The sequence below is a fragment of the Heptranchias perlo genome, chromosome 1, assembly GCF_035084215.1.
Source record: "Heptranchias perlo isolate sHepPer1 chromosome 1, sHepPer1.hap1, whole genome shotgun sequence".
Classification (NCBI taxonomy): Eukaryota; Metazoa; Chordata; class Chondrichthyes; order Hexanchiformes; family Hexanchidae; genus Heptranchias; species Heptranchias perlo.
The window spans coordinates 41,639,916-41,655,314 of record NC_090325.1 but is presented as its reverse complement, the minus strand read 5'-3'; the positions used below and the strand labels follow the sequence as shown (position 1 = coordinate 41,655,314).

Sequence of the window (15,399 nt, the reverse complement as noted above, 5' to 3'; positions counted from 1 at the left end):
CAATTCATGTTGCTGCTTCAGGGGATGGAACTCCACTGAGAGTGGGAATTTCTCATCTCTCAAAGCTATTGTGTGAATTCCTGCCCACAGTAGCATTCCAATCCCCAGACCAGCAGCAAAATCAGGTGGGAGACAGGAACAGCACTAAGGGACAAAGTCAAATACAGAAAAGTAGACACTGACCTCAAAACACTGCCAAATACTATTAATGGCCCAGCTCCAGGACACCTGGCTGCCCTTGCTAATATATTGTGCCAGGAGACTAATCTAAATAAGTTACTTAGTACCAGGCCAGTGGACTTTGATTAGAGAATGAGCTGCTTTCTGTGGTGGGCAATCATTAACAACCTGTGCCTCAAAATAAGATCTCTTTAGAATGTAATTCAAAGTACAAAATAGTGTCCAATGGAGGAAACATTGTTAATTACTTAATCTTTACTGGGAAGTGAATTTAGTAATGCCTGAAAGAATATGTTCCACAGAGAAAAAAATATAAACTGGCAGAAGCAAGCAGGAAACAGAGAAAAATATGGAAAGAAACAAAAGCTCAACGGAAAAACTCAGGTGATAAACAGTTGACTTGAGATGATGGAAAAAGCCAAATTTCAGAGGAACGGCATCAGTAGAAAGCCCCATAACTATCGTAAATGGACAGGTACCAAGGCCGAGCAAACAGCATTCATTCGTTGAGCAGTGGAGCCGCTTTCCCTTTCCCTCTTCTCCCTCCCTCTCTTCACATGAATGAGCAAGTATACGGCCCCCTCCCCATCTCCCCTTCCTTGCCTCTCCATTCCCCTCCTATTTTCCTCTCCTTTTTCCTCCCCCTTCCCTGCTTCCCTACATTGGTTCCATTATGCTTCACCCTCTAATCCTGTTTGACCTGAAAAAATCAAATTGGTCTTGACCAACTGTGTGCAATGCCTTAAGAGGTAAAATAATATATGCTAAAAAAAAATAACACATGAAAAGGAAAAGACAGACCCAAATAAAAGCAGAATGCAGAAGCAGCAGACCTTGCTTTGGTAGAACCTCTTCAGACAGTTAATATTATTAAATATGTAAGATGGGCACAATGAAGGTCTCTCTTGCCCCTCAGCAGCACTCCAAGTTCCTTCTTGTTGCTACAGATTTGGGGGAACAGAACTTTATGGTGGACAGGAATTTCTGATCTCCTAACATGATTGCAAGTATCCTACCCACAGCAGAATTCCACTTCCACAGGGCAGCAACGGGCAGGAGCTGGGAGCGTTGCTGGAGACTGGCTCAGATTTTGTGTACACACATATGAATGTTGACTGTTACCATGTATGATTCTGGCAAACCAAGACATTATAGTAGCAATGGGCAGCTCATTTTCAAAAGCTGGTTCACCAAGTATTGTATCGTGTCAGTTGGTATTGTCACTATATTTAAGGAGCATTTTTAGAACATTCTTTTTGCGGGGACGGGTGAATAACACTAACAAGGGCATGAAAATATAAACTGAAAAATGTATGTTTTTCCTTTAATGTGCTATTTATCTAACGGCAGAAAATTGGCATTCAAACAAGTAAAGTAATTAAACACACAGATTTTCAGCATCTGAGACAAGAACACAAAATGCTGGAAACATCTCTGGAGAGATGAGATGACTTAACATTTTAGGTGTCATTTTGCACTAAGTTAGGGTCTAAACTTTTCAATAGATTGAGCTTGAGTCTATTTTGAGAATATTTGACCAGTTTTGATACTCCTGCATTTGTGTTATTTGGCCTTTTCCTATGTTTGCACCACATTTGTATAAATAGAATAGTTTTAAAAAATTCACCACTATTGGTATATTACGGTGTTTAAAAAAAAAATGGACAGTAAAATAAATACTGCAGATGCTGAAAATCTGAGACAAAAATACAAAATGCTGGAAACACTCAGCAGGTCAGTCAGCATCTCTGGAAAGAATAGATGAGTAGACTTACTTCAGGTGTGGACTCTGTCAGAATGCTAAAAAATAGAATCTCTGAGAAAAACACAAATATGGTTAGTAAGAGTCTGCATTATGGATTCAACTAAACTATGGAAAATCCATCTTTCATACCTGTTATTAACCAGTTAGCCTAACATCAGTAGTGGGGAAAATGCCAGAGTCTATTATAAAAGATGTGATAACAGAACACTTGGAAGGCATTAACGGAATTGGACAAAGTCAGCATGGGTTTATGAGGGGGAAATCATGCTTAACAAATCTACTGGAGTTTTTTGAGGATGTAACTAGTAGAATAGATAGGGGAGAACCAGTGGATGTGGTGTACTTGGATTTTCAGAAGGCTTTTGATAAGGTCCCACACAAGAGGTTAGTGTGCAAAATTAAAGCACATGGGATTGGGAGGAATATACTGGCATGGATTGACAGACAGGAAACAGAGAGTAGGAATAAACTGGTCTTTTTCCAGGTGGCAGGCAGTGACTAGTGGGGTACCGCAGGGATCAGTGCTTGGGCCCCAGCTATTCACAATATATATCAATGATTTGGATGAGGGAACGGAATGTAACATTTCCAAGTTTGCAGACGACGCAAAGCTTGGGTGGAATGTGAGCTGTGAGGAGGATGCAAAGAGGCTCCAATGTGATTTAGCCAAGTTGGGTGAGTGGGCAAGAACATGACAGATGCAGTATAACGTGAATAAATGTGAGGTTATCCACTTTGGTTGTAAAAACAGTAAGGCAGATTATTATCTGAATGGTGATAGATTGGGAAAAGGGGCAATGCAACGAGACCTGTGTGTCCTTATACACCAGTCGCTGAAAGCGAGCATTCAGGTGCAGCAAGCAGTTAGGAAGGCGAATGGTATGTTGGCCTTCATTGCAAGAGTATTTGAGTACAGGAGCAGGGTTATCTTATTGCAGTTGTACAGGGCCTTGGTGAGAACACATCTGGAGTATTGTGTGCAGTTTTGGTCTCCTTATCTGAGGAAGGATGTCCTTGTTATGAAGGGAGTGCAATGAAGGTTTATCAGACTGATTCCTGGGATGGCAGGACTGACTTATGAGGAGAGATTGGTCGACTAGGCCTATATTCACTAGAGTTTAGAAGAATGAGAGGTGACCTCATCGAAACATATAAAATTCTAACAGGACTAGACAGACTAGATGCAGGGAGGATTGTCCCGATGGCTGTGGAGTCCAGAACTAGGGGCTGCAGTCTCAGGATACGGGGTATGCCATTTAGAACTGAGATGAGGAAAAATGACTTCACTCAGGGTGGTGAACTGTGGAATTCTCTGCCACAGAAGGCAGTGGAGGCCAAGTCATTAGATGTATTCAAGAAGGAGATAGATATATTTCTTAATGTTAAAGGGATCAAGGGATATGGGGGGAAAAAGCAGGAACAGGGTACTGATTAGACGATCAGCCATGATCATTTTGAGTGGCGGAGCAGGCCCAAAGGGCCGAATGGTCTACTCTTGCTCCTATTTTCTATGTTTCTATTAACAGGTTGCTGTTATTATATCTGAAAGCTAGACTTCCTGCAATTACTGTTTGTTTAACAAAGAACCATCTTTCTTTCACAGCTGAAACAGAATGGCTCTGGCAGGAATCCGTGTAATAGAACTTGCTGGTCTGGCACCTGGTCCCTTGTGTGGAATGATTCTGGCAGATTTCGGTGCCAAGGTTGTGCGCATAGATCGAACAAGGACAGCTACAAATGACGTGTTGGGACGAGGCAAACGCTCAGTGGCCTTGAATCTGAAGAAACCAGAAGGAGCAGAAGTGCTGAAGCAGCTTTGTAATCAATCTGATGTTCTCATTGAACCTTTCCGTAAAGGTAAGATGCTAACAAATCTCACTGGTGCATTCTTAGATACCAATGTATCATTGTATTTAAAAATATATACTTTGGCAAATTTTAAATGCAGTTTAAAGTATATCCCCATAAATGATACAAAAACAGCAAATGCTGAAAATAACACACAGGGTCATTCACCAGCATCTTTGAAGAGAAAAGCCCAGCAAACGCTTCAAGTATAAACCTTCATCGAAACTTAGTTGACTGATTTATTGTGTACTTCCAGCGTTTTCATTTTCGTTTGATTTCCAACATTTGCATTTCTTTTGATTTATCCCTATAAATGCGTGTCAGGAACTAATCAGGCCAATGAGGGAATGAAAGCAATAATTTGATATCCGTCATCATACTGGAGAGTATTTTTAAAAATGAATTATAAAATCAGTACTGCAACCAAGTAAAGTAAAATACTGCAGTCTGTTTTCTCCACAGCTGTTGACTGACTTGCTGTGTTTCCAGCATTTTCTGTTTTTGAAGAAGAGTCCTTATACTCAATATAACATGGTTACACTGGTGGGATATGAAGTGTTCCAATTCACAATTTAAAAAAAAAATCAGTTTACAATGCAGCAGAATTTGGCATATGAACAGCTCAACAGAGCAGAATCAGAAACTTGTGGCTGTCATCACCGTGAATCTGAACTAAAAGTTATGTAGTAGTTGTTCTGATTTTCAAGCCCTGCATTGTAAACCTGATTTTCTTTGTCGATTTCCTGGATCAAAGCAGTATTATAATATTTTCTCACATTAATTGGGTAGAGTTCTGTATTCCTTTCACATTTTCCCCCTGATTTCTTCTGCTTGTTGCCTTTAACTGAGATTACCCGCCTATAGTTGATTCTTGGTCTGCCTGCTAATGATCATGTCCCATTATGGTTTCTCTAGCCTGGACTCCTTAATTAACTTCAGGTTTTGTGTTATCTAGCACTAAGGTAGGGTCTTAACTTTTCCATTGATTGAGCTCTAGTCTTTTTTGATGTATTTGGCTAGTTTTGATACCACTGTATTTGTGGTATTGGGTCATTTCGTATATTTGCCTTGCGTCTGTATAAATAGAATAGTTTTTTTTAAAAAACTGGCCACTGTTGATATATTGCAGGTGTTATTTCACATATGAAGAAAAACCCATCAAAACTCCCTTGAAAGTAATGGTGATGGATGACTTCCAGCAGTCAATTTCATGTAATTTTAAAGTTGACATCTTTCTGAAAATGTCAGGATAATGAAATGCCATTTGCTCAGCTTCTGATGCATATTGATACATTTTTGTCAGCTACAGAGAACTTAAACATACAGCAAGAGCCAAATGAACACATGAAAAGAAACACAAGAAAAGACTGAAGTACACCCCATCCAATTAATGTGCAACTTCATACACCGTTCTTGTACTCAACCACTCAATCTCCTGGGAAAGACAAAAAAGAATTGTGGCCAATTCAGGAAATACTCTGAAAATTTATCTTCAACACCCTAAGGCAATCAAGCAAACTCCGATATTAAAGACCCCCCCCCCCCAAATGGGGGAGTGGGGGCCATGGGTTAAAACGTCAAATACTCTTTGCCGTTTTTACAGCAGCGGATATCGGGGCGTCCGAGTATCCCGCCGTGGAAAGGCAGGTGTGTCATTAACATATTTAAATCGGGTTCCCACAGTGCAATTGTGAGCCCGACTTAAAATTCGTTGCTGTGCGGATTTCCCAGGGGTCGAGAAACCTGGCAGGGAGGCGGGAGCTGCCAGCTTCACAAGGTAAGTGCCTTTTCCTGCACTACTTGTGGGCCAGGAGGAGCAGGAGTGCTCCCCCCAGGCTCCTCAAGGAAGCCATTGGCCTCCTCCCAGCCCTGATTGCCGGCCTCTTTCCCCACCCCCCCCCACCCCAACCACAGCCCCGATTATACCCATTAAGTGCGATTGACCACATGCAAGCCCATGTAAATTGGTCTAAAACCTATTGATTTGGTCTGAATTACTAATCCTCTTGCACTTTTTTGTATTATCTGCAAAATTAAGAATAATTCAATTTAATCCCTCCTCTGAACATTAATGACAATGAAAGATCAGCACAGTCCCAGTATTGATCCTTGTAGAGTTCCATTTGTAACTGATCCACTCCCCTGCGCGCTCCATCACCATTATGGTCACTTTCTCAAAGAATTCAATCAAGTTAGTGGTGCAGGAACCAAGTTTCTTGAAGCTATGCTGGGTATCCCTATTAGCCACCTAATTCTCCATGATTATATATTACAACCTGTATATATTACAGAGGCCAAACTCATGTTATTTCCAGGGCCCAATTTCTTAAATAAGGGGACCAATATAAACTGCCCTCCGATCAATGGGAACAAATGCAGACCTGAATGAAATATCTCTGTTGTGATCAGCAGTTTGCAGGTCACTTAACACATGGCTCTCTCTGTAATTGATATATCTGTTGGTTCTTTCCCCCTCTCCTCCTTTTCTCTCTCTTTTTCCAACTTTACTAAAATTACTATTTATCTCTCAGCCTTCAGTTCTGATGAAGGGTACATGTCGCAAATGTCATAAGCTGCCTTTTCTCTTTACAGCACTTTTTGTTTTTATTTCCTGAATGATCTATTAATGATATGCGCCAGCGGTTCACATGTGACCTCCCCCATTTCACTGAACTGCGGTAAATAGCATCAGGTCATAAAACACTCTCGGCCTTAAGCTACAATCATTCCGCAGTTACTTCTAAAGCAATTACACTTGCCCTGTAATACTGGGACCATGGCACTGTCTTCAGAAATGAAAACTGATGCAAACATCTGTTTAGCTCTTCAGCTATTCCTTTATTTTCATGCCTAACCTACCCTGACGAAGGGTTAAAAGAGATAAAGGTACAAAAAATAATTAAAAAGGCTAATTGAATGTTGGCCTTTATCTCACAGGGGCTGGAATACAAAGGGGTGGAAGTTATGTTAGTTATATAAAGCTCAGATTAGACCCCATTTAGAGTACTGTGTTCAGTTCTGGGCACCTCACCCCAGGAAGGATATATTGGACATGGAGGGGGTGCAGCGCAAATTCACCAGAATGATGCCTTAGCTGAAAGGGTTATGTTATGAGGACAGGTTGCATAGACTAGGCTTGTATTCCCTTGAGTATAGAAGATTAAGGGGTGATGTAATTGAGGTGTTTAAGATGATTAAAGGATTTGATAGGGTAGATAGAGAGAAACCATGTCCTTTGGTGGGGGAGTCCAGGAGAAGGGGGCATAACCTTTAAATTAGAGCTAGGCAGTTCAGGGGTGATATCAGGAATCACCTTTTCACACAAAGGGTAGTGTAAATCTGGAACTCTCCCCAAAAAACTGTTGTGGCTAGGTCAATTGAAAATTTCAAAACTGAGATTGATAGATTTTTGTTAGGCAAGGGTATTCAGGGTTACAGAACCAACGTGGGTAGATGGAGTTAAGATACAGATCATCCATTATCTAATTGAATGGCAGAACAGGCTCAAGGGGCTGAATGGCTTACCCCTGTTCCTATGTTCCTAAAGCCCTCATAGGACCAATGTGGTCCTTGATTGTTTTATGACTTGTAACAAAACTAAAAAAGCCTTGCTATCACCACCACAATTGTCCACTATCCTTTGTTCTAATACCATTTCACCATTCCTAATACTCGGTTTCGTTATCCTTGGTTGTTTCTTTTTCATACATATTCCAACTTTCCTGACAATTGAACCTTTTAAACATAGTGAAATTCTTTTTCGTTTGGTTCATTTCGTGATGAACATTCCTATTTAGTTATTTTGCCTTCCTTTTGTAAGGCCTCCTTGCCATTTAGCATAGATTTAAAAGTACTTTTTCTTCTTTATCATTTTAGTGCCCAGCAGCATACCCTAATGTGCCTTTTCCAAATCTTTCCTCGTAACTGCAAAATTGTCCCTCCTGAAACAAGGCACTAACATTAAATTATCAGCAGTATAAATTCATCCCAGCAACTGAAATTTAACAATATACTAATTACTTGCCCAGATGCTCCCTCCACATTGAGATAACAGGCAAGAAATTCCTTTGCAGGGTCAGGTAATTAGAAAATGCAGAGGCTTGTCTAAACACAGTCTACAAGGTCTCAGATAATTTAGGAGGACTGGGCTTGAAAATATTGAAGAGGCTGGATTTACACCCTGAATGGCTGCCATGGAGGGAAGTGGAGAATACAGATGGGAGCAGAAAAGACCTGTGTAGTAACAGGAAATAAAACCTGCTGTTGCTTAAGAAGGAATTGACAGCACTGGAAGAAGCAAGAAATTTGGAAGACAGTGATGGCAGCCAGAACCAAGAGGAGAGCAGTCAATTTTAGAGACTCGGACCTGGATGTCTCCCAATTGGAGATACACAGCAGAAGTCAGCCCTGGCTCCCAAACCTCAGACTTGGATCTCTGGGATCCTGCTCTAAAAAACAAAATGCTGGATGAGCATTACACTGACACGGAGGCACTGAAGATCATCTTAGAGGAGCTTAACACACACGGCACAGTGGTGTCCTTTGCCATCTGAGTGCCAATATCCAAGAAAAATTTTACACAATGCAGTGCCACCTGGAGTGAATGGCAGCATCAGGAATATCTGCACCTGTGTGTCCTGACACAGGCCTCCACACCAGCCAGTGTATCCAACCAGGATGATTTGACCAGTGGTTTTCAGACCTTGAGGAAATGTCTGAAGAAAAAGATGGCAAACAGCTTCCAAGAAATTTGAGGCAGCATCTCTCAGGGTCTGCAGTATCAAAGCGATATCAACAATCAGATCCAGATGCCAGCACAAGTGGCTCGGCTAGAATCCTCTTTCATAATGACAGTTCATATTACTTTTCCAGCTAGCCCCCTCAGATGGCTATTCGTGTTTGACAGCAGGATACAGGATCAGGCTGCCCATGCATCTGCAGTGGTGATGCAGTTTGCAGAAGAGTAAAGAAGTTTCCAAGACTCAGAAGCCTCCTCGGTCCCAAGAAGATAGTGATACCACACTGCAGTCAATCACCATTGGCATCCCTGTTCCTCAGGTAGCATCAGAATAGGTTTAAGAGAGGGCATGGTTTAAGAGGAGTAGGCACAGTGATTAAACAATGGTTGTAAATAAATACTTTGATATGAAGTCCAGTGTTCCAAAGTATGGCTGTTCTATGTTTGGTTTTGTGTTTGAGGGGACGTTTGGAGGTCAATTTGAAAGGAAACACAGTTCCTTCCATGCCTTAATGAACCATTGCATCCTTAAGCAAACCTTTTCATCGAGTGAGCGGGTGGTTTGTACACTCTGGTGTAGCGTTATCCCGCATGCCTCTGTCTTTTCCTCTTACTCCTGTTCCTGTTTTGCCTCATTATCCTGTCATTTGCATACATGCGCCACTTTAGGTGTGGGGGTGGAGGGGGGCATCTTCTGCCACCAGCCAAATCTACCAGAATTTAGAACACGTTTAATTCTGGTGTATCTGATTTATTCCCCATATTCCAGTTTCCCACACCAAAATTACACCACATTTGCACAAAAAAATTGGAACTTCAGAGCCATCCTCTCTGGAACACCTAAATCTAGTACTTTCCTTAACATGCTTAACAAGGAAACAATCATCACAGGATGACTACGTAACCCAGTCTTTTCTCCCTCTTGGCTGCTGCGCAGTAGACCACTCGATGGGAGGATAGTTAAAGTCCTCCATGATAACATTTACACTTCTGCTTTTCTAATTGAGGACAAATCTCTCTTCTGTTCTATCTGTTGCCCCTCAAGCATTTTTTTAAAACATTTCTGAGCTATTATAAATTTTCACGAACCTCATGAACAACTCTAAAATTGTTGAGTTTCAGGAAGTAGCAGCCCAATGTTTTAGACATTTATTTGATATTTTTGTGGTAATTGGGATGAGGATTATTGAAGCTGGAAAACAGACCATAAATGGTCAGGGAACAAATAAGTGCAAAATGACTGTTAAAAACAAAGTGAGGGGAACAATTATTAAAAACAAATTAAATTGCTTGTACAGCAATATGCACAGCATCTGAAACAAAATGGGGGAACTAGAAGCAATAATTCGTAGCGAGGAGCCAGATGTAGAAGGGATAACTTAAACATGGCTTAATAAAGAATAGGACTGGCAGTTAAATATTGCAGGATAAAACGTATTTAGAAAGGATAGGGAAGGAAGAAGGCGGGGAGGGGTTGGGGTAGCTGTACTAATAAGTGACAGTAATATTACTTCTGTCCCTTTTTTCTACTACCATTATGTATTATAATGGTAGTAGAAAAAAAGGACAGAAGTAATGTTAAGATAGAAAACAAAACCATATGGATTGAGACACAGGATAAGAAGGGATCTATCACGTTAATAGGTATATTCTACAGACCACCTAATAGTCGAAGGGAAGTGAGGATGAAATATGTAGGCTAATCTATGAAATGAGTAAAAAACATCAAATAATAATCATGGGAGATTTCAACTACCCCCAAATAAACTGGCAAGAAGAGGTAGGGAAAGGGGAATGGAGTTTTTACAGAGTGTACAGGACTCCTTTCTTATCCAGTATGTGAGAAGCCCAACCAGAGAGGAATCACTGCTGGATCTAGTATTGGGAAATGAACGGGAGCAGATAGGACAAGTAAGCATAGGGAAACACCTAGGCAATAGTGATAATAACACAGTAAGGATTAAAAGACTTAAGTGAGACAAAGACGAAAGTAATAAATTGGAAAAAAGCTAATTTTGAGGGGATGAGAATGGAACTAGGGATGGTAAACTGGATAATTTTATTGACAGATAGAACAGCAGTGGGAAATATTTAAAACAGTGATTAATAGACAGGAGAAATATAATCCTTTTTTTAAAAAAAACAAGAACAAACTAGCCAACAAAGAGATCAGGGTAAAATTGAAACTGAAGAAAAAGGCATACTGTAAGTACATAGACAATAAAGGAGAGGATGACAAAAGGCAATATGAAGAGGTTAGGAAGCATGTCAAAAAAAACATTAGGAAATGCAAAGAGGAACTACGAAATTAAGTTATCAAGGAATCTAAAAAGAAATAGTAAGGTATTCTATAGACACAAATAGAATCATAGAAAGGTTACAGCACGGAAGGAGGCCATTCGGCCCATCAGGTCCGCGCCGGCTCTATGCCAGAGCAATCTCCGGCCCTATCCCCGTAGCCCTGCAAATTTTTTCCCTTAAAGTATTTATCCAGTTCCATTTTGAATGCCATGATTGAACCTGCCTCCACCACCCCCTTGGACAGTGCATTCCAGATCCTAACCTCTGTGCACAAAAAAAAAAGTTTTTCCTCATGTCACCTTTGGTTCTTTTGCCAATCACCTTAAATCTACATCCTCTGGTCCTTGACCCTTCCGCCAATGGGAACAGTTTCTCTCTATCTACTCTGTCTAGACACTTCATGATTTTGAATACCTTGATCAAATCTCCTCGCAACCTTCTCTGTTCAAGGAGAACATCCCCAGCTTCTCCAGTCTATCCACGTAACTAAAGTCCCTCATCCCTGGAATCATTCTAGTAAATCTCTTCTGCACCCTCTCTAAGGCCTTCACATCTTTCCTAAAGTGCGGGGCCCAGAACTGGACACACTACTCCAGTTGTGGCCGAACCAGTGTTTAGTAAAGGTTCACCATGACTTCCTTGCTTTTGTATTCTATGCCTCTATTCATAAAGCCCAGGATCCCGTATGCTTTTTTAACCGTTTTCTCAACCTGCCCTGCCACCTTCAACGATTTGTGCACATATACCCCCAGATCTCTCTATTCCTATACCCCTTTTAGAGTTGTCCTCTAGTTTATATTGCCTTTCCTCATTCTTCCTACTGAAATGTATCACTTCGCATTTTTCTGCATTAAATTTCATCTGCCACGTGTCCGCCAATTCCACCAGCCTGTCTATAACCCCCTGACGTCTATCACTATCCTCCTCACTGTTCACTACCCTTCCAAGTTTTGTATTATCTGCAAATTTTGAAATTGTGCCCTGTACACCCAAGTCCAAGTCATTAATATATATCAAGAAAATAACAAAAGAAAAATCAGGATAGGGATGCACAAGATAAACTCATAGGTAATAACAGCGAAATGGCAGAAATATTGAATAGTTACTTTGCCTCAGTATTTACCAGGAAGACTAACAAGGTGGGTATGATATTAGAAGAAGAGATCAAGAAAGATATAAAGACATGTAAGATAGAAAGGGGGGAGATAATTGATAAACTAATCAAATTTAGAGGGGATAAAACCCCTGGTCCGGATGGATTGCATCTGTGCATATTAAAAGAAGTTAGGGAAAAGACAGCAGAGGCACTATTACACAGAGATAAAAATTCATTAGAAAAGGGAATAGTGCCAGAGGACTGGCAGACAGCTAATGTTATTCCTATATTTAAAAAGGGAGATAGAACAAGACCAGGAAACTATAGACCAGTTCGCTTAACATTGGTGGTGGGAAACATAATGGAATCTTTACTCAAAGATGTAGTGGAAAACATCTAGAAAACAAAAATATAATAAAGAATAGTCAGCATGGATTTCAGAAGGGAAAGTCATGTTTGACCAACCTGATTGAATTCTTTGAAGAAGTAACAGAAAGAGTAGACAAGGATAACATGGTAGATGTAATATATTTGGATTTTCAAAAGGCCTTTTACAGTGCAAGGTACTGCATTGTAGACTCATGACTAAGGTCAAAGCATGTGGAGTCAGGGGACAGGTAGCAGAATGGATACAAGCTGGCTACAAAACAGAAAAGAGAGTAGGGATTAAGGTAGCTGTTCAGACTGGCTAAAGGTGGGAAGTGGTGCACCACAGGGATCAGTGCTGGGACCATTGTTGTTCACAATTTATATTAACGATTTGGACTCTGGAATCGGAAGTACAATTTCAAAATTTGCGGACAACATGAAATTTGAGGTTTTTTTTATTCAATCATGGGATGTGGGCGTCGCTGGCAAGGCCAGCATTTATTGCCCATCCCTAATTGCCCTTGAGAAGGTGGTGATGAGCCACCTTCTTGAACCGCTGCAGTCTGTGTGGTGAAGGTACTCCCGCAGTGCTGTTAGGTAGGGAGTTCCAGGATTTTGACCCAGCAACGATGAAGGAATGGCGATTATATATGGTGTTTGTCATGGAGGGGAACGTACAGGTGGTGTTGTTCCCATGCACCTGCTGCTCTTGTCCTTCTAGGTGGTAGAGGTCGCAAGTTTGGGCGGTACTGTCGAAGAAGCCTTGGCGAGTTGCTGCAGTGCATCCTGTAGATGGTACACACTGCAGCCACGGTGCGCCGGTGGTGGAGGAAGTAAATTTTAAGGTGGTGTAGTTAGTACAAGGGAAGAATGCATCAAAATGCAAGAAAACATTGCTAAACTTGCTGAATGGGTGTATAATTGGCGAATGAATTTCAATATAGATAAGTGTGAGGTGCTGCATTTTGGTAGGAAGAATAAGGCGGCCACATACTGCTTAGATAATAGTCTAAATGGGGTAGAAGAGCAAAGGGATCTCAGGGTACAGATTTACAAATCACTAAAAGTAATGACGCAGGTTAATAAGACCAGAACAAAAAGTCATTTCTGGAGCGATAGAATTGAAAAGCAGAGAAGTTATGTTACCACACTTGGAGTCGTGTGCAGAGTTCTGGTTTCCAAATTATAAAAAGGATATAGAGGCATTGGAGAAGATACAAAAAAGATTCACAAGGATGATACTGGAACTGAGAGGATACACTTATCAGGAAGGACTAAACAGGTTGGGGCTCTTTTCACTAGAAAAAAGAAGGATGAGGGATGACCTGATAGAGGTCTTTAAGATAACAAAAGGGTTTGATGGGGTAGATGTAGAGAAAATGTTTCCACTTGTGGGGAGTCCAAAACCAGAGGTTGTCAATAGAAGATAGTCGCTAATAAATCCAATAGGGATTTCAGGAGAAACTTCTTTACCCAAAGAGTGGTAAGAATGTGGAATGCGCTACCACAAAAAGTAGTTGAGACAAATAACATAGATGCATTTAAGGGGAAGCTAGATTAAAAACAGGAGGGAGAAAGGAATAAAAGGGTATGCTGATAGGGTTAGATGAAGTAGAGAGGGAGGAGGCTCGTATGGAGCATAAACGCCTGGGCTGAATAGCCTGTTTTGTTGCGTAGACTTGCTACTGCATTAGATTTTTGGACTTTAAGGTAATTAAGGGATACAGGATCAGGCGGGAAAGTGGAGTTGAGGTCGAAGATCAGCCATGATATAATTGAATGGCGGAGCAGGCTCGAGGGGCCGTATGGCCTACTCCTCCTATTTCTTATGTTATTAGTGTAATTTTTCCATTTGGCACACCAGTTATCTGTACAGCTTCCCTGAAGGAAATTATTAACTCATTGCCACTTTGTGCTGAATTACAGGCAATACTGTACTGCGGAACTGTGCTCACTATAATTGGATGGAGACTGTCAAAATTCAATCTACTTCGGATCCATATAACTTAATCCACTTAGGACCATTGTAACTAGCAGAGAGGGGAGATGTTGTTCAGTCTCTCTGGGCTAGCCTCAAGCACTGGAGTAGAACATGAACCCACAACCTTGTGACTCAAGCGAGAGTGATACCCACTGAGCCGTGGCTGACCCTTTGACAGGACTTGGTATCACTTCAAGGTTCTACGTAAATATGTGCAAATTCAGAACTTACCTCCTGTATCTGTCTTGGACTCTTTTACTGTTTTTGACTGTAGTTGCAGCAGATTAACTAGTATATAGTATACATAGTTTTTTGCTTTTGAAGTTACATACATTTACTTTGCTTTTGATCTTTTATACAAAAAACAGAATTCTGATTACTTTCACAGCCCTTAAAAATAGTTTCTGTGGGGGTTTTAGTTCTCAGTAATTTTCAATGATGGGAGTGGGAGAGAGGAAGTGATCACAAATGACAAATCCTGGCATGGTCTCTGAATGTTCAGCCTTGCTATCAGTCAATGTCTGGGAGTTGTGCCACAGGTGCATGTGGTGTACTGTAGCCTACTACCTTGCTGAGTTTCTTCAGCTGATGGCAGTAGATCCGGAAAATCATACAAATCTGGGGCTAAGGCTTCACAAATAGATGAAGGTCCCCAGTGAAACATATTGTTAGATGCATTTAAGGGGAAGCTAGATAAACACGGAGAAAAGATTAGAAGGTTATGCTGATGGGGTTAGATGAAGTAGGGAGGTAAGATGCTCGAGTGGAGCATAAACACCGGCATAGACCTGCTGGGCTGAATGGCCTGTTTCTGTGCTGTACGTTCTATGTAATTTCTATGTTTTAAAAAAAATCCATATTCTAGAAGTGAAATCACAGTGCTTTAACCCACTGCAAAAAACAGTGCCCCTTAGTAGCTGAAACTGTTAAATGGAAATCTCTACTGTGGAATATTTCTATTTTGTGTTAGAGGTAAAATTTGTTTACAGGACAATGGGAGTATCAATCCCCAGAAAAATTAAGTGATAAACTACTAAAATAATCTGAGTAAAAACAAAATACACTGGCTAGAATCATAGAATCGTGCAGCACAGAAGGAGACCATTCGGTCCATCGTGCCT

At 40.9% G+C, this 15,399-nt stretch overlaps 1 protein-coding gene across 9 annotated transcripts in view; it reads left to right on the top strand.

Annotated features, from left to right (window-relative positions):
- Nucleotides 1-15,399, top strand: part of amacr (alpha-methylacyl-CoA racemase) — a 73,304-nt gene that overhangs the window by 36,576 nt on the left and 21,329 nt on the right. For all 9 annotated transcript variants that reach the window (XM_067984220.1, XM_067984151.1, XM_067984194.1 and 6 more), the window contains one exon: nucleotides 3,549-3,802. In XM_067984220.1, coding sequence (XP_067840321.1) covers nucleotides 3,559-3,802 — 244 coding nt within the window. In that variant the 5' untranslated portion in view covers nucleotides 3,549-3,558. The remainder of the gene's footprint in view (nucleotides 1-3,548; nucleotides 3,803-15,399) is intronic.